A 26,099-nucleotide genomic window follows, 5' to 3' on the forward strand; every position below is an offset into this window, starting at 1 on the left:
AAAAAAAAAAGGTGACTTAAATAAAAATAGTTGTAAGGTAGCGTATCAGCACTGCTAGATTTTTTTTTAAACTCGCTGAAGAAATAACCCCCACAAAACATGTAATAATTATGTACAGCAACTGGTATATAATTTTTTTTAAATGAGAAGTACTGCATTTTGGTTTTAAGTACCTAATTCTAGAACATGGCTTTCTTTGGCCTGTGTAATGGATTTGATAACACCAAATGTGAAATTCTTGTATTTAAATAGCCTCACTCAGTAACTTCAAAAGTACTGTTAGCGATACAGAATTTGTGAAAAAGAGCTAAATTAGTGGTAGGTGATTTTGAGTTCTTTTAAAAGTCTGTTAAGGGTAAGGGCACTCATTTTTACTCAAAACATTTTAGAATATTATCGAAATCTTAAGGAGTATTTGTGTTAACATGAAATTTTAAAAATATATTGATCTAAGCATCAAGTAAAGAAAAAGCACAAAATGAAACAAAAAAGGCTTAGTGGGATTTTCGTCTGGTTACGTTCTGCTGTAGAAATAGTCTTTCTCTAGAGTGGACTTGGCATGTCAACATGCAAAAATTCACTGTGGCATATGACTTTTTTTCCTGGTGGTAAAAAGTAGAAGTCAGAAATGGTAGGTGCGTTAGCAGGTTTTAGTTATCTCCTAAGAGAAAATAATCTGGGTGCACTCCTAAGACTTCATACCTATAACCATCTGTGCCACTGAGAGAGCAAGCACACCTCATAGTATTCGCTTGTCCTCTGTGCTTTCAAAAGTTAAGACAAGACATGTTAAGCCTCGTAATTCCTCCTTGTCCTGTGCCCTTCTCCTTCTGGAATGGTTGAAGCTAAACGTTGTGACTGAAAGACTTAATTTTCTTTGTAGTTATTCAGCATGTATGTTTGTTATTGTTAGTCCCTAGATACAGGAGGTGGGTCCAGATTTCGTGCTTTGTATGTTCAGTTTTGATGGCTGGTTGACAGACTTAAGTGAATCTGGTGGATCTGCTGATCCATGTGGTCAAAACACAACATGGATCCAGTCCCTATTGGCTGGTCAGGAAAGCAAGCTTCTTACTAATGGAAACAGAATCCCTTGGGGAGAAGCAAACCTCCTGAATTTATTCTAAAAGAGCCTGTTTGATCCTCAATAAGCTGACACTTGGTTCTCAAAGTTGTGCCATCTCCACGTGTTGTGTTCCACTCAAAGTAGTAATGAAAATAATAAACCTCAGCCTCAGTATTTTGTATATTTCACAGCTGTGTATATTTCACAGCTGGTATCTATGAGCACTGTGGTGTGTTGAATCTAGTTCCTCTTTTCAGAAGTGTTACAGGTAGTTCCCATCTTCTCTGCTCCATCTCTCTTGCTCGGAGGACCCTTATGGCATAAAACCACTGAGTAGAGCGTGTTGGGCTGAGCGTGCTGGTATGTGTAACTCTTCAGTTTATGATGCTGTTACAAAACTATAATGCCTATGAGAAAAAAGTTCTTGAATCAAGAGATCTGGTTCATCCTGAAGCCTAAGAAAATCAGAGTGATATTTACTGGAATACAAATAGTCTTTGAAGAACTAGAGGAAATGTCTGTGCTTGCCTTAAAGCCTGGTGTGCTCTTGCTGCACTGGTGAGTGTTTAAGCCATTGATTCCTCTAGCCTACATTTAGTGCTGGTGTAGGGCTTTTATTCCTGCTTTCTGTAGACCAGGGAATGGTTTGAGCCACAGTCATACTGAGAACTGAGTTTTTATCAGTGAATCGTCAAGACGTGGAACAAAGCAGCACACGTGGCTCAGGACAAAATGTGAGAGAACTATGGATAAAGCATTCTTATTCAAAGAGATCGAGCTATGGAGTAAATTTCCAGAAGGCAGCAGAACAACTGAATCCTGAAATGTTTAGAAACCTACATTTTCTTCCAGTGGAAGAGTAACTAAACTAAAACCTGTCCTGACAAACAAGCTGCTAGTTACTGTCATGGTGACAAAACCAAAGGAATAATGCAGTCTGACACTGCAGTGTTACCAGACCTTTAACACTAAGTTCAGGTGGCCTGCATTCCCCTTAAGCCCCTTTTCTCAGTCAGCGGAGAAACCTGGGTTGTTTCAGAGAATTTACGTCAGACGCTGAATGAGGAGCTGCCTGAAAGCCAGCTAATAAGAAATAGGAGGCAGAAGGATTTATGTGGAATTTAGGCCATCTGAATATGGCCCTAAGATGCGACTTAGTACTACTAAGTAAGGTGTATTAACACTAAGACGACTTGGCTTCAATTTCTATCCATTTCATCTGCTGCTGATTACTAAGCAAATTTACCATTTAAACAGGTATTTAAGGGCGGGGGTTCCTGGCTGTGTTCCGTGGCAGGAGTGACCCCTCAGCAGCACAGCCTGGGGCTGGGCTGGCCGCGAGCGGCTCTGCTGAGGAGGCTCTGGGGCGGCGGGGGGCAGCAGGCTGAGCGCGGGGCAGTCCTGTGCCCCGTGTTAACAGGAGCGCAGCCGGGAGGTCAAGTCATGCGATTATTCGCCACCCCTCAACGCTCGTTAGACCCCATCCAGAACACAGCATCTTGTTGTGCTGCCCCCCGGGACCGGGAAATGTTGATAAACCGGGGTGGGTTCAGTGGAGAGCTACTGAGGTTGTCTGGAGGTGTGAGCTTTGCCTTGTCAGGGGGGGCAGAGGAGCTGTGCCTGTTGTTGAGACTGGACACAAGAAGGCTTGGGCGGCCCTTCCAGCACCTATGGGGAGCGTGAAGCCAGGTTTTTCACAGTGCTGCCTGGTGGGAGGACAAGAGTCAGCGCGTGTGAATTGAAGTCAGAGGAGTCTGTTTCTATAAGCATTTTTCACCATGAGGTCAGCAAGCAGTGGGGCTTGTTGCCCAGAGAGGCTGTGTAGTCTCTTTCCATGGAGGTTTTCAAAATCCGACTGGCCCCTGGTTCAACCTCCAGCTCAAAGCAGGGCCACCCGTGAGGTTCTTTCCCACCCGAATTGTCCTGTGACTCTATTCTGCCCGTGGAGTGGTTGCAGTGGGAGCTCCTGGGCCAGCTTATTTAGCCCTGCATCTGGTCTGGCAGTGCAGGTTTACTCATCGCACTTGGAGAAACACAGCAAGCACTCAAGCCAATCTTAATCAGCTATCAAATAGCAGGACTTTATTTAATTATGCAGTTAGAGTTGGAAGAACTGCTCTTCATCCTGAGATCTACATCAGGGTTTGCCATGTAGTAAGGCCTGAAGGGCTCTTGAAGGTTTTAGTACTCCGAGTTACAGGTTGGGATCTAAGGATTTGGAAGATGTTGAGGGAAATCACTTGGGCAAGGCTGTATCCTCATCACACCTCCGGAATGGCTATTGCTAAATCCAGGACTATAGGGGAAAGTGCAGCTCTCTGAAGGAAGCTCAGATATTATTCTGTATTAACTTCTAAATTAATTAAAGTTGTTCAAAATTGTTTTAAAATCAGCCTATTTCAAAACTTGCAACGGTCTCTACTGATCCTTGGGAAGGAATTACATGTGTGTCCCCTTGTTCCTTAAGCGCAGCTCATGGGGAGCTGAGGTGCTGCCTTGGTGTCTGGGATCCCTTAGGAGCAGGTGACAGCAATTTGTTAACATGTGCGTTGGGAAGTCATATTTCCCTCAGTGTTCCCGAGTCTTGTTAATTATGAAGATGTGCTGGTTAATTACAATGTCGGAAATGGGACAAGCTGGCTCTGAGTTCTGTGAGTTTCCTGAAAGGCAGGGAAGATACGATTATTGGAAGTTATTTGTTTATGGGTTTTCACTGTTGAGAGTGGAAAACAGCAATAACAAACTGCAATCCTATTTCACTTTCCTATTTCACTTAAAAATTGGAAATATAGTGTTTTGGATTTTTTGGGTACCATGTAAATATCATCTTTACCCTGAATAGTTGTATGTACTGGATGAAACCACTATGAGACCTGGAAGGGGAAAATAGATAATAAAGATTAGAAGTGACTTGCTGAAGATTAAGCAGGAGAATAGCAGCAGTACTGCACTGCCAGATCCAGTTCCCCATCTCTTTGCTGTGTTGTGTTACTGTCCGTGTAGAACATTCTCTTCTGTGATAAACTCATAAGGAAACTGTGAACTGAAAACTATATAAAAACATTTCTTCTACATCTTTAGAGGAAAGACACTTCTGCCTTTCCCTTCCTGCTGTCCAGGACAGAGTATGGAACATGCCTCGTTTTGTTCAGGTTGACTACTGAGACATACGAGAAACCTTGACCATCTGCAGGAGGGTTTTACAAGGGTTCTTTGCTTCTTGGCCAGAAGACTTCAGAGCAATTAGTGCATTATCATACAGCAGTGTGCATGATGATGTAAGATTTATTGGATCAGACATATAGTATGATTTCTACCAAAATTTTAACAGAGTATCAGAATATAGTCTGTGAAACAGTGGAGCATGGTCTGCAGTTGTGTCACCAAACCATTATTAAAATCAAAAGATTATGGGCTCATTCTGTGAGAACCTATGAAAAATGTGGAAAGTGAAGCATCTGTGGTTAGTTTTTAAAGTTAGATGTGTGTTTAGTTTGTGCTTGGTGAAGGGGATGTCTGTAGTCTGTGTTTGATATATGTGGGTATGGAGAAAGGCAGAAGGGAATAGGAGGAGCACAAAGTGGTTATGTGGAGATGCATGTGCTTTTTTTTTTTCGTCTGCAGATTTGGTATGGATTTATATGTTCGGTGAGTGAAGAGGAGGGAGGTAAGGGAGGCGTGGGAGGGAGGCAGCGGTCCCAGCAGTGCTCGGGCAGCGAGCAGCGTGTGGGTTCAGTCTGTTGTGCAGCAGTCAGTGCACAAACTGCTGGGGAAGGTCTGTCGCCAGGGCTGTCAGCCATGGGTAGCTGCAGTGTAATTGTTCTGATCACGTATTGCTGCACTGTATTGTTCTGGGGATGCTGTGACTGGAGAAATTATTTTTGTAATGGACAGCTTTGAGCTGCCGAGAAAATATTTTCCAGTTCTGCAGTGCACGTAGCTATGTAGATTTTTATTCCTCCCTGCCCCTCCCCTTGGGGGGAAAATGCTTATGGAGATTTTTATCTAGTTCTCTTATAATCTGTACAAATAGTTTAACCTGATAACATCCAGTACTTTCAAGAACAAGATACAAATCCAGTTTCTAATGAAGCGTAGGAGGGCTGTGAGCTGGTGTGTGAGCATCCCGGTCACAAAGCCAAGGCTGTTAGTGTGTGCTGGAAAGTGCTGTGAGGGTTTTCGGTCGGGAGCGCTACCTAAAATAGACATTCATGAAGAAACTTGTGACAGCTTTGGTTTTCAAAAATCTGTCATTTACCAATAACCTAAGTTTTATTAAAGAAATATTCTGTCCACCTCCTGTGTTACACATTTGCATATATAGTTGTGGCCAGGTCCAGGGTGTGAAAGGAGAGAGCTACTAGCCTGATTTTTGTATGTGCGCGCATGTGTAGGTGTGTATACATCTAAGATAACAGAGTCTAAGAGTACAGTGGTTGAAATTGTATATATTTTAATTACATCATTAGCTTAAATTTTCGTGATTCAGGGATTTTTTTTTTAATGGACATCATTACTTTTGGTTTTTGAAATGTTAGTGGCTCACAAAACAGACGAAATATTTATATTTTTCTTCTGGAAATATTTAATATTTTATTCTGGACTTCCAATCTCTATAACACAGGCTAAATAATTTTGCCTGGGAATATTAACAAAATTCTTGCAAATCCTGTTGGTACTATAGCACCTTTCTTTTTTTAAAAAGGCCAGTGTTCTTGTTTTAAAAACTTGTGGTGAGGCTCTACCCAGCCAGGTACTTCAATAATTCAGTCATGTTTACATAATCAGAGTCTAAGGGTGTGTTCATTTTCCCTGAATAGAATCTAAATGAGGATTCCCTTCTGCCAGAAACTTCATCTCCCTACATAGCATTTGTTTACTGATTCTGAACCACTGACTTGAATTATCGCATGTGAGGACTCTGTTACCTCATCACCTTCATCCGCTCCAGTCCGTATCTGTGAGCACTGGATGTTGTCCTCTGATTTTCAGCACCTGTGTTTGTAAGTTTTATTTTCAAGGGTGACACATAAGGACTCGGAGCTGAGGACCGCGCTGCTTTAATGCTTCTTTGTGTAGAATAAAATGGCCTCTAATTTAATGAGTCCTTGTTTTGCATTTGTTTCATGTTATGCAGTTGTTGGGCATGTTCATAACTGATCCTGCCTTGCTTTGCTTACAAAAAAAAAAGAAAGAATAATAAACAGAGAGGAAAGGATATTCATTCCAGTTTGATAGAGAGGAGAGATTGTCTTGGTGCTCTGTTACTTCTAAGGTTAGAAAACAGGATGGTAAATGAGCAGGACAGACATCCTTATCCTGTATTTAAATAAATTCCAGTGCTGGATTTTGAACAGAGAAGTAATTTCCCCAAGCAGTGTAATATGAAACCTAGATAATGTAGCTCTTTAGGAAAAAGCTGAATTTGAAATATTTTATTTTTCCGTTGCTGTTTCTTTATTTTGTAATATTGTATTTCCCGCTGTCCCTAGAATTTCAGAGCAGCCAAGAGAAATAAAAACCTTATAAAGTGGTTCGCAGCATTAGAGCCTGCTAGTCTTTCTGTAACATAAGCTTCTGTGTGACTCCCAGTGGGTCACCCCCCACTTCTTGAGTGCAGAAGAAGAGTGCCCATAAATACATGGGGAATGAGGCTGAGGCAGTAACAGCTGAAACCTTCTTCTGTGGTGTCTGTCCCCGGGCATCGTGAAGTGCTCCATCCAGGAGCCGTTTTGGCCAGCGTTGGTGTTGCCCAGGACAGGGCTGTGCGGCTGTGGCAAAGGCAAAGAAGAAGTTCCTAAGTAAGTGGCTTCCAGGTGACATTCCTTCTGGCAACTTGGCATTTGTAGTGTCATGCTTATATCCATAGGAAACATTTGCTTAAGTCTATTTCTGCTGATTGTGTGTGCAACATTACTGGTATCTTATAAATCACAGTTTGGTTTAATTTGAGCCTTTTTGAAATCTGAAGTTCAGTAAGCCAAGTCATTTTTTTTAGTGTTACATTCTGAAAAATACTGGGAGAAGGGCAATTTCTGTGCATTCCGGTAGAATTGAGGTATAAGTTCAAATATATGTAAGCGTAAGGTATTTCTGTTAAACAGTGTAGGAGTCAAGGGTAATCACCTATAAATCTGTGTGTTTAAGAGATGGGATTTCACGGATACTAATGAAAGCAGTCTAAGAAACAGAAGAGTGTTTTTGAGAATAGATTTATAACTTGTGGCAGAAGTGAAATTACTGGAAGTGTACTTAAAATTGCATATTCACAGAACATCTCTCCCATTCTGTTTGTGCTCAGGAAAAGCTCCACGAGTTATTTTCTGCTTTTGTGCAGTTGCTGGAGTGAGGTGCTGCTTTTGGTGTGTCTTGTTTAGTCCTTGCGGAGAGGTTCACTTCATGAGGTGTGAAACGCCCGGTGGGTCTTGTGCAGGTGTTGGCTTGAGGCAACACTTCTGGGTCTATGTTCTTCACAAATCACGTTCCTGTTGCTTTTTTTGCTGTGTGACTGGGGGGGCATCTCTTCATTATCTTGGGAGTGGATGTTACAAAGCGTTGTCTGGAGCATGCACGTGGCCCTGGGAGCAGTGGTCTTTCCCTGGAAAGGTGGTAGTCCCCTCTGCGGGACTTGTGAGGAGAGGGCTTGACCCTGCTCTGGAGATGTGGCCACCCCAGAGGAAAGCGGGGCAGGGGAAAAGCACGTGTTCCTGTGGGAACTTCTTCATTACGTTTATTTTGGTAGTAAATCCCTGTAGATGACTGGACATGGTGATGTTGTTTAAAAAAAGAAAAAAACAAACCAACAGAAGCACACCAAAACCCAAGCAATTGGAATCTGAAAACATATTTATCCTTCCAATATTAGGAGAAAATTCTTCATGGAAAGGGTTGTCAGGCATTGGAACAGGCTTCCCAGGGCGGTGGTGGAGTCACCATCCCTGGAGGGGTTTAAAAGGCGTTCAGACGAGGTTCTTAGGGACGTGGTTTAGTGCTATAGTTAGGTTAGGTTATGGTTGGACTCGATGATCCTGAGGGTCTCTTCCAACCAAAATGACTCTGTGATTCTATGATACAAAAGAGAAAGTGTATTGAAAATGTCAACAGCTCAGCCTTTCAAATTTAAGTAGTGAAACATTCCACTTTATCACTTTGAGAGCTTTGATCATGCTGTGGTTGTCCTTATTCCTTTGAAATGTATTGTAAAATTCCTCTTGAAAGTATTGTTCCTCTGGCTGATTTTTTCTTTCTTGTGAGGAACCTCTCTAAAGACTTGGAATAAATTCTTTACTTTTTCTTCTGAAGCCTGTATCATCATTTTGTTCTCTCAGATTTGCTTTGTTGCTTGAGTGTATTCATCTTCTGCTGCGTCTTTAAAGAGGTTCTGGCTTAAGGTTATCCCTAACCATAGCCCATTGAATAAAGAAGAAATATTCCAAAAAGAAGGCAAAACCAGTATAAATTGTATGGCTTACCAGATTTTGGAGCTGGCCACCTGGTATTTAAAAAAAAAAATATATAGGATAATGGCTAATAATTTTTACTGTCACACTATGTGACCTCTAATTCATCTAGAAGTAAATGAGAACATTTTAAAGCATGTGTAAATTCTGCTAGAGAAGAAAACGGAAGCACCTTTACTGCTAAAAATCTCTGGTATCGTTATGTTCAATTTTTGCTCTGATCTGACAAGCACACGGTTAGAATACAGCACACAAGCAGATTGAATATACAGCAACAGAACATCGATTTCTGGTTTGATTTGTAAGAAACAAACAAACCAGACCTGTTCACTCCTTAGCATTTCAGATTTCCCAGAAATAGAGAACTGATCTAAGGCTGTATTTTGTAGTAGAAAATGGCATATCAAACCATTCTGGTCAGTCCCTTCAATTTAAATGGAAAGCAGAGTCTGCCTCCCAGTGGAAGGACTTAGGAGGATTGTCTTCAACAATCGGAAAATGATTGTAGGAATTTGGAGAGTGATAAACTGGCAGTGATAACTGGGCTGTTGCTCCGCTTCTACAGAAGCCAAAGGTTGGGGGTAATAATGAAGCTTGTGGTTTATTTTTATGCAGGCTTTTTCATGCTGTGTATGCAGTGCTATTGGTATTTTTAAGTGCTCTTCCATGTTTAATCTGTATCTGTGGTTTCAAAATCTAGCAGTATACTTGGGAAATTGGTGGTTTTGTCTCTCTTCGACAGTTAATTTGCAGATACCAAGGTTACTCTGAGGTCTTCTCCAGCGGTAAGGTACTTTTATTGATTACATTTTTTGCTTCTCTGACACAAATGTGAAAACATTTAATTTAGTTTGCCATTAAATACATATCTTAAACACTCTAATAACTGCTAATGAGAAGGAATGGAAGCAATATATTGACAATATCTGATAAATCAAAGTGCCTGAAATGAGTAAGATATTTGTTTGCCATGAAACAGTATTACGTAGCGGGAAGAAAAGGAGACAAAAGATATAGCAGCACTGGATTGTGTTCCTCGCATAGCCATTACTGTGTTGAATGACTTTTATTCAAAATTTTTATCATGCTATTTTTTTTCTCTGTGGTAGTAGTAACAGTGATTTTAGCTTCTTGGGAAGTGTGGTTTGCTGACAGCAATTGTTAGCTTAGAGCTGTGTTTTATTGTTATGTATTCATCGATCCATTGCGTAGTTAATCTGTCTTGTATAAGTTAAAAAACCCCCACTTATTTAAGGAAAATAAGTTTTAAAATGTTTTGAATAGGAGCGTTTCTGAGATAAAGAATTGCAATGGGGTTTGCATTTTCAGCTGATTTTTAGTATCTTGGAAGGCTACTTCTGTCGTAGGTAACAGGAGCTTTAGGAATGCCTGTTTAAGTGTTGCTCCTGAACCTATTTGGATTTAGTTTTACTTTTCACCTGTAACAAAGGTTTAAACTTCAGTTTGTAGCCCATACAGTTGGACTGTGCATTGAAAGTCCCGTAGTTTTTTTGGGAAAAATAAAGCTGTCTGCTTTGTGATTGTCACTTTAGCTTTCAGGTCCTCATAATTATTACCAGTTTGGTTTTGTTAGAAAGCAGAGGATAGATTTACAAACCTGAGTCTCTCATTCCCCTGCAACATGCAGTGATATCTCATACAAGTGGGACATGGAAATACATATAAGAGGCTGATGACAGATGGAGACTTTTAACACCTACTTACCATTACCTTTTTAGAAATGGCTGGATATACCAAGGAGCCATTTAAGCGCAAGCACAGGTGTTTGCCCTCTAGAAGTGTCAACTAACATCTAATTGTGTTCTAACTAACATCTAATTTAGTTCTGTGCTACCACATTTGTCTCCCTTTTTTTCTGCCACCACTAGGTGTGATATTTTTCCCTTGGTGTAAGGGGGAAAGAAAATGTTAATGTTTTGCAAACTTTTCTAGGTAATAAAACTATTTCCATTGTCGCGAATTTAGTTTATATAGTAGAAAGTCCCTCCTTAGAGTAAAGGACTTCTGTTTGTGTAATTCCTACTGTTAGAGTACCTCATAACATCTTTATCCTAATAACGTGCCTTCTGTCTGCCTACTAAGGAAATGGAAGTGGCATTTTACAAATGTAGCATTGAGATGTGATGGACACCAATTACATCTCTTTGTACTTATAGGCATGATTAATAGCCTACATCCAAAGTTTAAAGGCATTTAGGCTGTAGCACCTGCAACCACCAAGGGGGAGCTCCAAAAAAAGCAAGTGGGGAGAGATCGTTAGTAGTGAGAGCAGAAGGTTAATGCTCCAGACCACAGCTCTTCTCTGATCCCCCAGTGTACTGGTGATGACCAAGTCACAAGGTGTTTTGTGTATTGATCTATGCTGATCTTGGTTTTCCTGCAGCCAAGAGGTTAGATTTACAGCATGATTTACAGCATGGTTTCCAGGCTCCTTCCTCTCCTCCTCCAGCCCTGTGTTCCCTCTTTGCGCTGGCAGGAACATCTCTCTATTCACGGTTGCCCAGTTCGAGATAGCAGAAGAATAACTTCTTTTGTAGTACTAATTTCTGTTGATTTAGGCGCCTGTAGTGACTCACCCTAGGCTCAAGTGTGCACCAAAGTTGACACAAAGGCAAATCCAGCCTTCTGCCCTGAGAAGCAGAGGGTTTAAACTGGCTCAGCAAGCTAACCTGACTCAGTCCTAGCCACACAGGCACTCCTGTGTTGTACAGTGGAGGGAAAGAGCTGGATCATGTTTTGGAGATGAATGGTCTGTTTTTATTAGCAGCCCAGCATTAAATCTGCTTGAGCCAAACTGAAACCACAGCCCCAGACCTTGGCTGCCCTGGCAGTCTGTTAAACACCTTAAACTGGTTTGTTCCAGGTCGTGATGTGTCTTTCCTGATGGTCTGTGTGTGTACTTTTCAGAAACACGCTCATGCACAGAAACACCCGAGTTGCCATCAAGAGTGGAGTTCAGTTCGGGCTGTGTGAGCAGGAGCGGGAGAGCTGGGGTGTCTCATTTGTGGTCCCCAGCAGCCCAGCTGGGAGCAGTTAGAGAGCCTGGGTGTTCACCCAGGGTTGTGCGAGAGGTGGGTCACAGCTGGGGACTCCAGGGCAATCTGAGCAAGGTAGCTCCAAATTACCCATGATGTGCTTGCAGAGAGTAGTTGTTCTCCCCATGTCCAGAAAATCTGCGTCCTTTTGAGAGAAAAGCTGTGATCAGTAGTAGTTTTGGTCTCCCACCGTACCTTTTTCTGTGCAAGCTAATAGTTCACAACATGTGTAGCGTCCAGGGAGAGACAGGTGTCTCATGTTCAGGACCTAGAGTGAGAAATCAAGGACTGGAGGTGATGTTCCCAACGTGACTCAACAGAGGCTCTCACTTTTGGAACAGGGTTTTGGGTCTGCCTGGTGAAGGGTTTTGTGGATGTTTGAAAGGTGCCTGGAAGGTCTCCCGTGCTCTAGAGGTGATGCTGAGACCCAGGCACCCTGCGGAAGGGTGGCAGGGAGGAGCAGGGAGGCTGGAAGATAGGCAGAGGACAAGGACAGTGTTTGTGCCTGCATGGAAAGCACAGGGCCGGCCAGAGAGGGGACCAGCAGGATGGCCTGGGGGGAGCTGGGGAGTGACACAGGCCCCGAGAGCAGTCCTGGGGCAGCTGAGATGGGCCCGTGCTTCAAATTTGGGAAAATGTGCTGAGCACCAACTCTTTTCTAGGGACCCGGATTTCCACCATTCTCTAGGGCTTGTTTGGGTTTCTGTCCTCTCTGCTTCACAAGATGTGTGAAAGCACTTCTGTAGCTGTGAGGAACATCTGTTTTCAAATGTAACTGTCTTAAATCCATATTGCAATACGCATCTTCCGCTTAGATGGTTATACATTTAGGATTCTTTTTCAGCACTGCTCATTACCTCAGGCTCTACCTCACTTCATAGTCAAGCGAGTTTCCTTGTGAAGCACAGGCTCCTGCCTCTCTGTACATTTGGTTTTATTTTCTGCTTTTATATAGTACGTATTTATAAATGAATAATAGTAATTTGGGTTTTTTAGGTCTCTTTTTTTTTGTAAAAGAAGAGCTGATCTGCTGAATGCAAGCAAAGAAATGTTTTCACTGGCAGCTCTAATAGTGAATTCCAGATGTAGTAAAAAACCTGCTTTCTTAGGGTTGTTAATGTTGCTTTTTAAGTCCAGATGTAAACTGATAGAGACTAATTTATGATACAATTAAAATTCTATATTATGGTCCTTGTTATGTTGTCTTGAGTACTTGGATGGGCAGTTTTTATAATGAAGACATCAAGCAATACATGAAGACACTCAGTTATTTTGTCCAATAAAGCCTAACTCTGTAAATAACCTTTTTATCCTTCTCGTGAATCTTAACAAATCGGTTTCTTTTTGCAAGATTCACTGGTAAAAAAAAAAAAAAATATAATGTGTCTTCCTGCAACTATAAATTGTTGATGTATACATTTGGTTTGTTTTGGTTTTTTTGCAAAGGTATCTAGGAATCTCTGGGTTTGAGTTTGATTTTGTTTAGTTAGTACGTGTGAAATCATGGAAGTCAAGAAATGGGACAGTGGGCACCTTGGGTACTTAAGCAGCATATAGTCAATTCACTGAAACTGTTTTCCGGAACACATTATTCGCTTAAGAACTGAATAGCTGTGTAAAAAATAATTATTGCAGACGGGTAATAGGTATGAAATGTTTATGTTTGCTGCTTGTTTTAAATGTGAATTGCTGGCACAGGTTTTTTAAGTAAGACTTCTTTCTGCAGAGAGCAATAAATAAAACCCATAAGTGTCCAGGAATATTTGTTACTCAGGCTGAAATGTATTTTCTGCCTGCAAAGATAGGTACATTTTTTCCACCTCAAATGATAGAACCAGTGTTACATGGAAGGACACTGGGGAGTTCGGAGTTGGTCAGGGAGGTGAGTAGCATCAGCTCCAGAATTTAACTAGAACTCCTCCAGCTGCCTTGGTTATACTGGACTGGAGTCCAGACCATGACTGTGTTGTGTGTTACAGCTGGCTTTATTTTACAGTGCAGTATTAAATAAGCAAAAGGTTTAATTTATTTATTATAAAAGACAAGTGAAAGAATGGAGGATGCGTTTTTTATAATTACCATATTTAATGGGGATTTTCCATTTTTAGATTTCACGCAGTTGCCTGCAACAGCTCCTGTTGAGTAAACCGAGACGGGACCATCTTGTATCGGCTGTTTTACCTGTACCTACCATGATGAGAAGTTGCATAAGGTTTCTTTTTCGTGTTAATTCATGCTTTCATTGTAGAGTAATTATTATAAGCAGGTCAATTAGTAAGCACATTCCTTTAAGGATTTTTTCTTTCTCATTTAACAAAAGTTTTCTTCTAAAACTAAAGGGTATAACAGTATTATATAAGTAGCATATCAGACCAAATCACTGATTATATATTAAGCAGGATCAGTTCTGGAAACTGCTGGTTTGCTTCACCAGACTCATGAATGAGTGTGCTGGTTGCTGCTCCTCTCCGCTATTGAAAAAAGTGTGTAACTTTTTTCTTGTGGTCTTACTTTTCCTGTTCGGTGACTATTTCATGAAACAGAATTACATATAAACTGAACAGCTGTTATATGTGTGGAGAAACATTCCCCTGCACAGCTTTTATGTAAATTGTATTATTGCATAAATGAGCAACTCTTTCCTCCAGTTTTTAATCTGCCAGCATTTCCTGCATCGCTATTGTGGGTTTGAACACTGATTCCTCAAAAAACCCCAGCAGGATTATGTGAAACCAGATAGGATGTGTTCCATAAGTACCCGAATGTTTACAGCTCATCTGCAGACCAAACCACTAAGTTAAAATATTTTGACGTGTCATATATATTTGTTTTGTCAGTGATAAAGCAGGAGTTACCTAAGAACAGAACTCCGGTATTGTGAAGGCAGTGGCTTTCTCGCAGTGTCACAGTCTAACTAATACTTAGGAAAATGGCTTAGGATCCAGTTGTCCTCTGCTTTTCATTCCCTGCCCCAAAATGTTTGGCTTAATTACCATCCTTTTGTGGTCAAAAGCTGTCATATACTTCCAAAATTAACGAGATGACCACAAGTTGTATTTCAATGATGTTTTAATGCCCTAGTACATAGTATTTCACAAAGTATTTCAGAGTTTTGTTTGTTTATTTTGATCTTGTTGTTGGGTACTCATTAGAAGGCAGAATATTAAACAGTAAACAGTGCATCCCTTTCAAGCCTTTCACATTTGATGTAACCTTGAAAATTTCCCTAAAACCTTCCGTTTTCACGTTAATTCCGCAAATTGATTATTAATTATGTATTTTCATTTTTAGTTTTTTAAAAAACATACATTAAACATTCAAAATAGCAATTGCTATAGAGAAAATTGCAGGTGCAAACATTGTATCTTAAAACAATATTTTTCTTTTACAATGTCATTAAAAATGATATTTTGGGAGGTTAAATGACCTTTTATTTAAAAAAAAAAACCACAAACAACAACAACAAAACAAAAACAAACGTACAAAAAAACCACCAAAAAAACCCCAAAAAACCACAAACAAACTCAAAAATTGTACGGACTGCATTGGGTTTCCTTGCAGTAGAAGATGATTGTCTTACCACTAGCACTCCAGTCTCAAGTTAGGGATAAGTTTTGCTTCTACATTGTCGTCAAAATCATTTTTTTTTATTAGATGCTTAGTGATCCATTTAGCTGACTTTGTTCTGCTGGAAATGGCAACGATAAATCTGTTGAATGAAGGCAGAGGAGAGGTGGATGAGAGACCTTGGCATGGTTATTTTAGAAATGGTGGGAAAGGTTCCTCTCTCCTTCTGAGGCAGGAATAAAGCTGTTGCGATACCTGCAAAATCAAATGGGCTCAGTGCCTCTCTAAGCAAAGAAAGTTCTGAAACCCAGAAAGAACATTTTTGGACAGGCTCAGCTGTTTGTCAGGGAATTTCTTTGGAGAACAATTTTCCAAAAGATGTTCAATCAGATGCCTGAATTTTTGCATGTAACAGTGTTTGGTTAAATTCTGGTTTTACTTCTTAGGTACAGAGAAGTTCTCCAGCTTTATAAGGAGGAGGAAAAAAAGTGCCACCCCCCCCCCCACCCCCATTGGACCAGCCAAAATTATAGTACAATGTATAACTTTTTGAAAAATTGGTAAACTTTGGTTGTGTGATCTCTGGATTCAGCTTTAAAACATCATATTCTATGCGGCTACCAACAACTGCGTAATTTTCTAAATCCCTTTCCCCCTCTGCTGCTTGCTCCATAAGTCCCTTCCATGAAGAGCTCGAGGGCTCTGTTTGCAGGTGTCTCTGGGTGCTTTGCAGAATAGACCTTGATGTCACTTGGTTTCTTCAATTGCTGGTAATGATGCAGTGTTAATGATGAGGCTACAGCAGCTTGTTAGGGAAGAAGATGATGGTGAAATCTTTTTGCTTGGAGTTTAAAAAAACTGTACGATTTAGAGAAAGATGAAATTAATCTCGTCTTACAGATGAAGGGTATTGGATTGATCTGTTCCCTAAAGGACCTACATATCTAAGATTCATGAAGCAAGGTTTCTTTCCAATACTACTGAAGGAGGTTACACGATTTAAACATTACTTTTTCAATTAAAATTTATTTTCATGAGGCTTTTGAAAGAGTCAATGTTAAGACATCACTGGATAATAATATGGTATTGGCACCATATCTTATGAATGAAAATTTACTTAATTTAGAATTATCAAAGTTGTGCATCTTATGTACACATCGTTATTAGTTGCTCGATTTATGGTATTGCTTTTAATACAGTTGTGTCAATACCTTTGAAAAGTTAACTGAGTGGAGTGTGTTTGTAGTTCATTCTGCTTTTTATGCACAAAGCATTGATATTTATAACTGGTAGCTCATTCTCTGATGTAGCCATTATGACAAGGGTCCCTGTTTTCTATAATTTTTTTTAAACTCTTTTAGCTAGATGGCATAATTTCTTGCCTTCATAGGAGAATACATTAGAAAGTTGTGTTCTTTAGGAATGATAAATGATGCTTTAAAACAAGTCACAGTGAATATCCTGGCATCATTAGGGACCCTGGAAAAAGTTACCCATCTCTTCACAGTGCTGTTGCTAGGTTTTTGAGGATATTTATAAGCCATTTTGCAGTATTTACCAAATATTAGTTACCTTATTGTCATGTTCGTTTATGTAACAAGCGTGCCCATTGCGTACTGGTACTGAGGCTGGAAAGTCCCCAGGAATGAAAGAAACAGCGAAGTTCTGTTGTGGAGGAAGGTCACAGTTTCCCTCTCTTACGTCGGTGTCCCAGTCTGTACAACATTTCGAAAGCATTTTCAGCTGCTTAGTGCTCGGGGTTTGTGTGGGCAGAGTGGTGGCATTGCTGGTGTCTCAGGGCTTATCTGGAGGCTGATGAGTTACAGACAGAGGCCACAGACATTGCTAGTGAAGATACACATGGAGGTGTTCTGATGTGGTCAGAGAGGATCTTTTAAATTGTGTAATCACATAATGTTTTCAGATAAATACATGGCATTCACATGTCATTTAATTAACCCAGGTCCTGAATTTCTTATTTGTGTTGTGTAGTGTCCAAAGAAATAAAAGTGTTAGTAAGTACTGCAATCTGTTAAATGGGAATAGGAGAGTTCTTCCTCATGAATCAGTGTATTGTTTCATTTGTGTTAGGGGTTAAGATTTCTGTATGAAAAGACCTACTGGTATATGGATTGTTATAATATGTTTGAAAATAACCCCCCTGCCAATATCTATAGAGTTTACCGCTAACTTTTTTTTCTTTTTTCAGATCTCTTTGGATCCCTGTGTAACTGACCCATGTTTCCGAACTCTTCCTTGTAACCTTCAAAAGCAGCCAAAATGAAGTTGAAGCATAACATCAACCCTGTTCTTCTACAGTTTATAAACTTCATAATCTTGGTGTACACCTTTGTAACTTACATTCCCTGGTACATATTTTCAGGATCAAGGGAAGCTATAGCAAAAGCCAAGCAGGTTAAAGCTAAACCTGTGAATAACAAGCCTGGGGCTGCGTACAGATCTGTTAACAGTCAACATTGCTTAGCTTCTGTTTTATATCCTGGGTGTGATACACTCGACAAAGTTTTTAAGTATGCTAAAACGAAATTTAAGGACAAAAAACTCTTGGGAACACGTGAAATTCTAAAAGAGGAAGATGAAATCCAACCATCAGGAAAAGTTTTTAAAAAGGTAAGTCTTTTTGCAGTCTGCTTCAAGATTTTTTTTTTTTTAAGTCTGTTTACTTTCTTTTGCAACACTTCTAGTCCGGTAAAGCAAATTGGGAAAAAGTATGTTTCTCTACTTAGATAAATAGTCTTGAAAAGTCCCAATCCTTCGTTACTTGGCATCTAAAACAAATCTAAACCTTCTTTTTGCATTCTTGAGTAGATATCCTTTTTATGGTTTTAGCCAAAGGAAAAAAAGCGGATGTGTTTTAGGTATTTGTTTTCAATACTCAGCTGGTGATGTAACTGGCTTTAAAGTTTTCCTTTTAGGTGAATTAAAAAAAAAAAAGTCTCCCTCTGTGTTATTCTGAACGATAATCAGATAAATATAGAAAAATTACTAGATGCCTAAACTCAGATGTGCCTTTCCTGTAAATCTATTTCTAACTGAAGGATTTACTATTTTGCCCTGTGAATTCAGAGCTTAAATGAAGTTTTGGTTTGGTAAAGGATTGCACAGACTTTAATTGGAAGAGTCTTCTATTTTTTTCCCCTTTCAATCTCCTTTAAGGTGAACCACTTCTCTGTTAATCTGTAATCATGGTACATGTGGGAGATGTAATTTCAATATAAAACTGTTGTTTCGAGGGACTGAATTTGTATGGTCTTTTAAGTTCAGGCTTGTGTTGTCAGTTGATGCTTTATATTTGTTCAGAGGCATTCAAAAATGCAATTTTGCCTGAAGAAGCAAGTCAAGATACCATTAACAGGGCATGTGTGATAAGTGTTAAAGGTCTGCACTTCTGTATTGGAAGTTAACTACATCCTATAAAGACATTTTTCAGTTAAGATTATTTTTCCTGCAGAAGACAAAAATATCTCTCCATGTAATAAAGGATTCCTTAAATATTTCTAGTTTTAATTCTGGTAGAGGAATAGAATGTAGAATTTGATTAATATTACAATACGTGGCAGAGTTTAGTTCTGTTAAAATCTTCGTAGAAGCTTTAATTGTTAGTGAAACTTTCTCCCAGCTCTGGAGTTAATTTTTCAGTGCAAAGAAAATGCTGGGAGAAATAGATACATATAATCTGTATTGATGGACGTGTTGCTGCCTCATTGCCCTGTAAAGAAACAGAAAGTTCATGCTGTACAAGGTGGACTTCTGAGTACAAATCAGAATTTTGGCTGCCAGTGTTCTGTGCTCTGTTTTTTAAACGTAATTAGTAATGTAAGGCTTAAGAACTTAGGAGTTTTAGCCTTTTCCATTATGTAAGCAAAGTGTTCTGAGTATTGGACAGCTGAAGAATGTTGGTGTTGACCTAGTTAAATTACTTGTTTCTAAGTATTTAGACTTAAAAATTACGTAAGTTAGGTAATTTTGTCTAAGCTTGACACAACAGTTCATTATGGCCATCTTATTTTGTTCCAAGTTATGGCATTATCTTGTAAGTCTACTTCTATTTTTTTTTTCCATTAAGGAATATAGTGTGTCTTAATACCTCATGACATGTTTAAGCAAGTGAAGAAAATCGTAAGATTTCACAAGACACCTTGTTGATTTTTAAATGTCAGGATTCTTTTCCTTTGATTTTTGTTTTTCTTACCACATGTCTTTTTATTGCCTGGTTCTCCTTAGTAAAGGCAACTTGTTGAGTTTTATTTGGTGCAACTTTTTGAAAAGGAACATTACAATTTTATTTCTTTGATATAACGCATATAATTTCTATACCTGACAGGAGCTGCAAAACTTGTTAATTATTTTTTCCCTTCCAGAAGTGGTGTGAACTGTTGATGCATTTTTCTGAGTAATTTTTCTTGCATTTTTCTGCAAGTCAGGGCAGATCTGAATGTAGATCATGGCTCTGTGTACTGGGTTGCATTACATATTAGAAGATGTGTCTCTGTGCAAATTGCAATGGGCTAGATCAGCCTAATTAATTATTCATTAGTGGGGTAAATATATATCTCAAAGTGAAATACTAAGCTTCTGATTCTTAGGAGAACTGTGCTCACGCTTCTAGCTAAAACTATTTAAAGCTAGATATTTAACATCTTTAAGATCAGATACTATATTAATTTATTCTGAGAACAATGATATCCCAGATAATCTGTAATTTCTTGGCTTTTTATTGTATTGTTCAAAAGATTTATTTATTCCTGTGTAATTGCCAAAGTAGCAGAAATCCATGAATGTTAATAAAATGCAAATACTTCTGCTTATTTAGTTGCGTTTTATAATATTTATTTCATATGTAGTTAGTTTTTCTGTTTCCTTCTGTAGTGCATTTAATACATGAATTGGAGAGCACACCTAATGTTAATTTCATAAAATATGTATTTAAGTCAGGATAAAATAATGTTGAAAATACTTCAGAGATTAAGATGTAATTAATTGGAAACATGAATTTAAGCAGAAATTAGGTTTTATGATGTCCAAAAGATCAACTTTATTCTGCTGGTTGATTATTTTGTGTCATCTTAGATATAGGTTCTGTTGTCATGTGCTTCCTTTTATGTATGTTGGTATGTGGATTTTGCTTTGTTTGTGTGTTCTTTGAGGGGTGTGGGGGGGTTTATTTGTTTTGAGAGTTGTTTGTATTGTTCTGTTTTAAAAAGGGGCTTGTAACCAAGAACAGAATTAATAGAAACATAATAAGAAAGACATAGTGGGGAAAAGTAAACATGATTTTGGTAGGAGAAGGTGGTGCATCTAAAGCCTGAGACTTGTGTGAAGCTGTGAGCACATGGGCAAGCGCTTGGGAATTCACAGCCTCGAGGGCCGAGACTGAAACTTACTGTGGAGTTGCAGGAAGGTTCTTGCCGTGCCAAGTCATTGAGCAGTAAAAGAGCAGCTTATGATGTTGAAAAACATAGGGCGCTATGTAAATAATATTTTAGGGCGGGATTTCTGAGAAGTGTTCAGCTGCAATCTGTGTTTTCATGTGAAAAAGGTCAAAAATAGGCATTTCAAATAGCCTCCTTTGTATTGTTTTTAATATACTTTCTACTAGGAGATGTATTTGATTTGTGATCAGTGGTTTCCAAATTGTGTTGTAATAGTCAAGGTTCTTCAAGACCTATAAGCTACTTTTAGGAAGACCTTGAAAGGTACCTGAGGTCAGGTACTTTAATGACTCTACGTGTGCCTGCAGCTTTTTGGTGAACATTTTATGACACCTTCACACTAAAAATTTGAATATGGTTGCCCTAAAATCCAGATTAAAGAAATGTTCACTGGGCAGCAAGTATTTAGTCTCTGTACTTCGCTGGATTTCCAAATATTAGTACAGTACTGATATTTAATAATATTTTCCAATGCATTAAATACATAACTCAAGTATTTTCAATAACTTGCAGTTTAAGTATGTTTAAAAGCTGGTGCACTAGAGGGCAGTATTTTTCTATTTAATGTAGTATCATATTTTGAAGTAAACATTTAGAGGTGCTGTCTCCTCTGATTTAGTGTTTGGTTTTATGTCTGTTCAATCAGTTCTCAATCTTGACTTCTTGGGTCCTTCTCTTGGACAGTTACTTTCTTTACACGTGTAAGTAGTTATCTAGCAGAAATAAGTTCTGAGAGTTGTAAAATTAAACGTGTGTGAATGTTTAAAAGATTATGGCACTTAACATCGGTCTTAGCAGCTGTTTACAGTAGAAACTGTCCATTGGAAAATATTAATGAAAGCTACTGAGGGAAGGGCCAAGAAGGGAGATGAATTTGGAGATAAACAGAAGGAAGGATGAGAGAAACCATAACTTGCTCTGTGTCCTGCAAAAGACAAATATAGGAAAATGCAGAAGAAAGAGACATTCTGACAGAGGCAGTATATTAGTGTGTCATAGGGACAGAGAAGAAACGCTGGGCATGGGGAGGAAGGAAACATGGGAATTCAAATATATAGAATGCAGTAGGAAAAGTAAAAGTCACTGTCTGCACTGAAAAAGGTCATCTCATCTGTTTTCACATGTTGTTGTTCTTCAGAAATACAACTATATTTCTCTGTATAGAAAAATAACTATAACAGTGCTGTACTTCCTTTCTGTGGGGTTTCTAACCTCCTAAGAAAGGAAAGCACCAATAAGACCTTCTTTCACTACGTTATATCAAACTTGTTTAAGCAATGAGGATAAATTATTTCAGATAATTTTTTAAAGAGGGAAAAAATCAGAATCATAAGTGTTGTTCAGAAAGATCCATTTTTGACTTTTTAATGTTTTATTATTTCAACTTTAATGAGTTACGCAGTGAATTGTGGAAAATACTCAAACCTGTTCATTTACGATTGGTGAACTTACCAGAAACAGTAACAGAAATCTGTTTGTATTTCTTGGCCTAATTATTTGCAAGTGGCTTCGCTGAGGCCCTGCTGTAGGAAGAGTATAATGATGCAAAGGGTCCCTGATTCATTTCTGCAAATTGTTTTCAGCCAATGAGTTTGTCAAGAATTTCTAAGTCTGCCAAAACTACTGCGTTTGGGGGAAAAAATGTCCCAAATTGGAATTAATGTTCCAAATTACTGAAATTTGGATGGACGGGAAGAGATGCAATGTTTTCTTTGGAAGCAGTAAAAGTTTTCCACGCCAGAAATATGTTGGTGTGTCTAAATAGAACGGAAGTGCCAGGTTCTTTTCCTTGGGGCTGTACCCCTGGGTAGCACTGAGCCCTCTGCCCGCGGTGATTCCGTCACCCGGTACAGTGGGAAATTCAGTGTCATCTTCCTTGTCCTGTAAGGTTTTTGGCTCTGAAATAGCCCCTTTGCCAATGGAGCTGAGTTTCTGTAAATGCAGCAGTAAAACCTGAGCAGGCATTTGTGTGAGAAGTGTTTATTTGCTGATCAAATTGCTAAGTATTCCTGTTGTTGGCAAGTACTGTTTTTTGGTTATGTTAAATGATGTTTTCTCATGAAAATATTTGTGACATTTCCAAGCAGCTGCACATATACCGGCCCTGAGTTAAGGTAGGTTTGTCCTGCTAAACAGGTTAATGAGAAATATGCAGCAAGGCTGTTTTAGGTACAGCTCAGTTACCCAACATTGAACTTCAGCTGTCTGAAAAAGTGTTTTGATAGAAAATTAACATCTAATAGATTTATTAGAGTTTGAGAGAGATTTTAAAATTCATTTTATTAAGCAAGTGGATGTGGAAATACAGACTCATTAGAAATGTAGTAACATGCCCAAAAGTTGTTAGATTTTACAGCCTACAAATCTGAAATTTGTTTAAATTTGATAAATGAAATCTGGAAAACAGAATGGAGGGAGGAGGGAGAAGTTTTCTTTTCTAGATTTTTCTTTAATCATTTGCTTTCATTTATTCCTAATGCTATGTACCCAACAGGAAATGTCAAAAATACTTGACTAATAAAAATTAGTTTTCAAAATTGTCAAGGTGCTTGTATAACTAGACAGGTAATGTATAATAATTTGAGTCTGCGTTTTCAGTGCAGAACATCTTTGTGCTATATCTGTATATGAAAATTTCTAGGATGTCATCAAAGAAATAACCTATCACTCAGTGAGAAAATAGTACTGTAAGGTGCAAGTACACTCAGAAGTTTTTGACAGATAGTGAACTGTAAATTCAAGTCTAAGTTTACTGTGCAACAGCTTTCCAACATAGAAGAAAAGTGAGATTGCTTAACTTTTTCCACATGACTTTTTCAGTACTGAGATTTTCCAGTAATTTCCAGTCCAGTCTTCTGTCCCACTTTGTTTAGCAGTAAAAAAGGCAAAGAGATGACTCCTCTTCTCCCTGACGTTTGTTTCAGAAGAAACAAAGAGAGGGTGATTTCACAATTTCAGCCTGAGGACACATTGATGTACTGCTTTCTGCATTCCAGTTGCCCTCTTCTTTTTTTTTTTTTTAAAGAATGAACACCTGAGTATCATATTTATATAAGGATCATAGCCCAAATATCCAAGAAAGCAAATATAGAGTACGTATTGCACTAGTTAGTGCTTGTCGCCTTTTATGTAAAATAAAACAAACCTTTGGAAAAAATCTAAAGGCATATGAGTCAGATAACCAGGGCCTTTTGGGGAGCTTCTGAAGCTATGAAATATGCTGAGAGTCGTATGCTTTCCTAATGTGACAGCAGAGGTGATAATGTGTGGAAATATTGCAGTATTTGTGTTAGACCTTCCACAGTCCCTGTAGTTTTTGGCAAGAATACCATTCATTATCTTGAATAAACTGCTTTTAGAATTTAAGCAACTTCTACTTCAAACATCTGTGGTTTCTTCACATGGTTAAAGATGTAGTCGGACATGCGTTAAGGATTTTCATTTTCTAAGTTGAATTTATTATTCTTATTAGGTCATCCTTGGCAAGTACACCTGGCTTTCATACGAAGATGTATACATTAAAGCTGTTAATTTTGGAAACGGCTTAGCAGTGTTGGGTCAGCAACCGAAGACCAACATCGCTATCTTCTGTGAGACTAGAGCGGAGTGGATGATTGCAGCACAGGCCTGCTTTATGTGCAACTACCAGCGTAAGTCTGCCTCTTTCCTAAAGTATTTATGTCTTTTGTTCTTACAACACAATATGCAAACAAACCTTTTTCTTCAGTTTAGACATTAAGAGAACTTCATATAAAATTTTTACAGAGTGTTTAAAACTACAAATGAAAGTACTGCATAAGGTAGAGACTGCAGTTTCTAGTGGTTTACTGAGTGGAGAAGTGTGTGTGTGTTTGCAGCTGGAGTATGGTTTCAGTAAGTACATCTTGCTCAATGAATTTGTGAGAGGTTTATTTTCTTTCAATCTCAAATCAGTACAGATTCCCAAGTTTCTAAAAACAAACAAACAAAAATCACACATGAATTCATTGACTCAGTTTCAGAAGTTGACGTCAAACCTTCATCTGTGCCTGTAAGTTTTGTTTTAACTGGACGTTTTGTCATCTCTTCAGTTTTGATTTTAGTTAGAGTTTGTCGTATCATTATCCCTAAAAAGTAAAAAGGAATGAGTAAGTATTGAACTTATTTTGGACAGCTCTTTCAAATTAAAAAGCTGCTGTACCAAACTGTAAGTCATTCCTTAACTCAAACCTTAGGCTGAGCCTGATTTTTTTTTTTAAATATTTTTATATTTTTCCTCTCTCTGCCTCTATGTCATAGTCCATTCCATGCCATTTAATACATCTGAATTTAACCTGAGTGCTGATTTGAGACTATGCTCAAGGACAAACTTTTAATCTTAGACCTGTTTTTCTCGCTGAGAAATCTATCAAGTGGTGATCTCAACTTGGTATAGGAATTGTTTTCAAATGCCTGTTTCATCAGCACTCCTCAATATGTCATTCACCTAACTGAACCTAACCCAGCCTGGCTGAGTTCTGTGATGTTGTTGGGGGGACATTTCTCGTTTTCCCACAGGGCACTCTGGAACCTACAGTTCCTCAGAGGCTTGGGCCTCTTCTCTCCCGTGCCACGTTTACCCTCCTTCAGTAAGACATGGGCTGTAAAAACCAGATGCGCAGAAATTCCTGATTTACTACCTACCTACTTTCAAGATGTATATCAATTAGACTTCAGATTTTGGAAGCAAGCCTAACGAGAAAATTGTATCTTAAATGTCCCTCTCTGCTCTAAGCACGAGTCTTTTTCAGTTCGAGAAGCCATATATTCATGAGTATATAGCTGTTTTCATTTAAATAAGTCTTTACTGTGGGTCTGTGTGGTTATGTTGTGTGTACCCATACACTGTATTATTCCCTCAGTTTTAAAGGTGGAGTTGGTTACAAGAGGTACTGCCCAAGCCCATACTGTTCCAGAATCAGCCTGCTTGCCTTGTGTGATGACTGGCTCTGGGGACAAGGAGAGCGTGGGTGTTGTGTACTGTGACTTTAGCAAGGCCTTTGACATGGTCTGTTGCAGTATCTGTAAATCCAAATTATTTAGATAGAAACTGCATAAGTGGCTGGTAAGATGGATGGAAGACGTAGGCTGGGGGACAACTGGAGACAGAGCAGCCTTGCAGAGGAGGACCTGGGGGTCCCGGCAGATAGCAGTCAAGCACAAGTACGCAGTGCCTTCTTGCAGTGAAGGCTGACTGCGTCCTGGGTGGTAGTAACGTGAGTGTAGCGGGGAGGCCAGGGAAGTGGTCCTTCTGCATTTGGATACTGGTGAGATCACTTCTAGAGTACTGTGCCCAGCTGTGGGCTTCCCAGTAGAAAAAAAAGACCTGGGTGTACATACTGGAGTGAGTCCAGTGGAGGGCTGCCAAGATGCTGAAGGGGTTGGAGAACGTGACGTATGAGAAGATGATGGAGCAGGGTCTGTTCAGCGTTAAAATGAGTGAATTGAGGTCTTGTTGCTGTCTAAAACTGTCTAGTGG

The 26,099-nt window shown here is 39.1% G+C and overlaps 1 protein-coding gene across 2 annotated transcripts in view; it reads left to right on the forward strand.

Annotated features, from left to right (window-relative positions):
* ACSL3 (acyl-CoA synthetase long chain family member 3) overlaps nt 1–26,099 on the forward strand; it is a 50,913-nt gene that overhangs the window by 1,043 nt on the left and 23,771 nt on the right. For both annotated transcript variants that reach the window (XM_065640401.1, XM_065640402.1), the window contains exons 2-3: nt 17,359–17,780; nt 24,075–24,252. In XM_065640401.1, coding sequence (XP_065496473.1) covers nt 17,430–17,780; nt 24,075–24,252 — 529 coding nt within the window. In that variant the 5' untranslated portion in view covers nt 17,359–17,429. The remainder of the gene's footprint in view (nt 1–17,358; nt 17,781–24,074; nt 24,253–26,099) is intronic.

Source organism: Caloenas nicobarica, chromosome 8 (assembly GCF_036013445.1).
Source record: "Caloenas nicobarica isolate bCalNic1 chromosome 8, bCalNic1.hap1, whole genome shotgun sequence".
NCBI classification, from domain to species: Eukaryota; Metazoa; Chordata; class Aves; order Columbiformes; family Columbidae; genus Caloenas; species Caloenas nicobarica.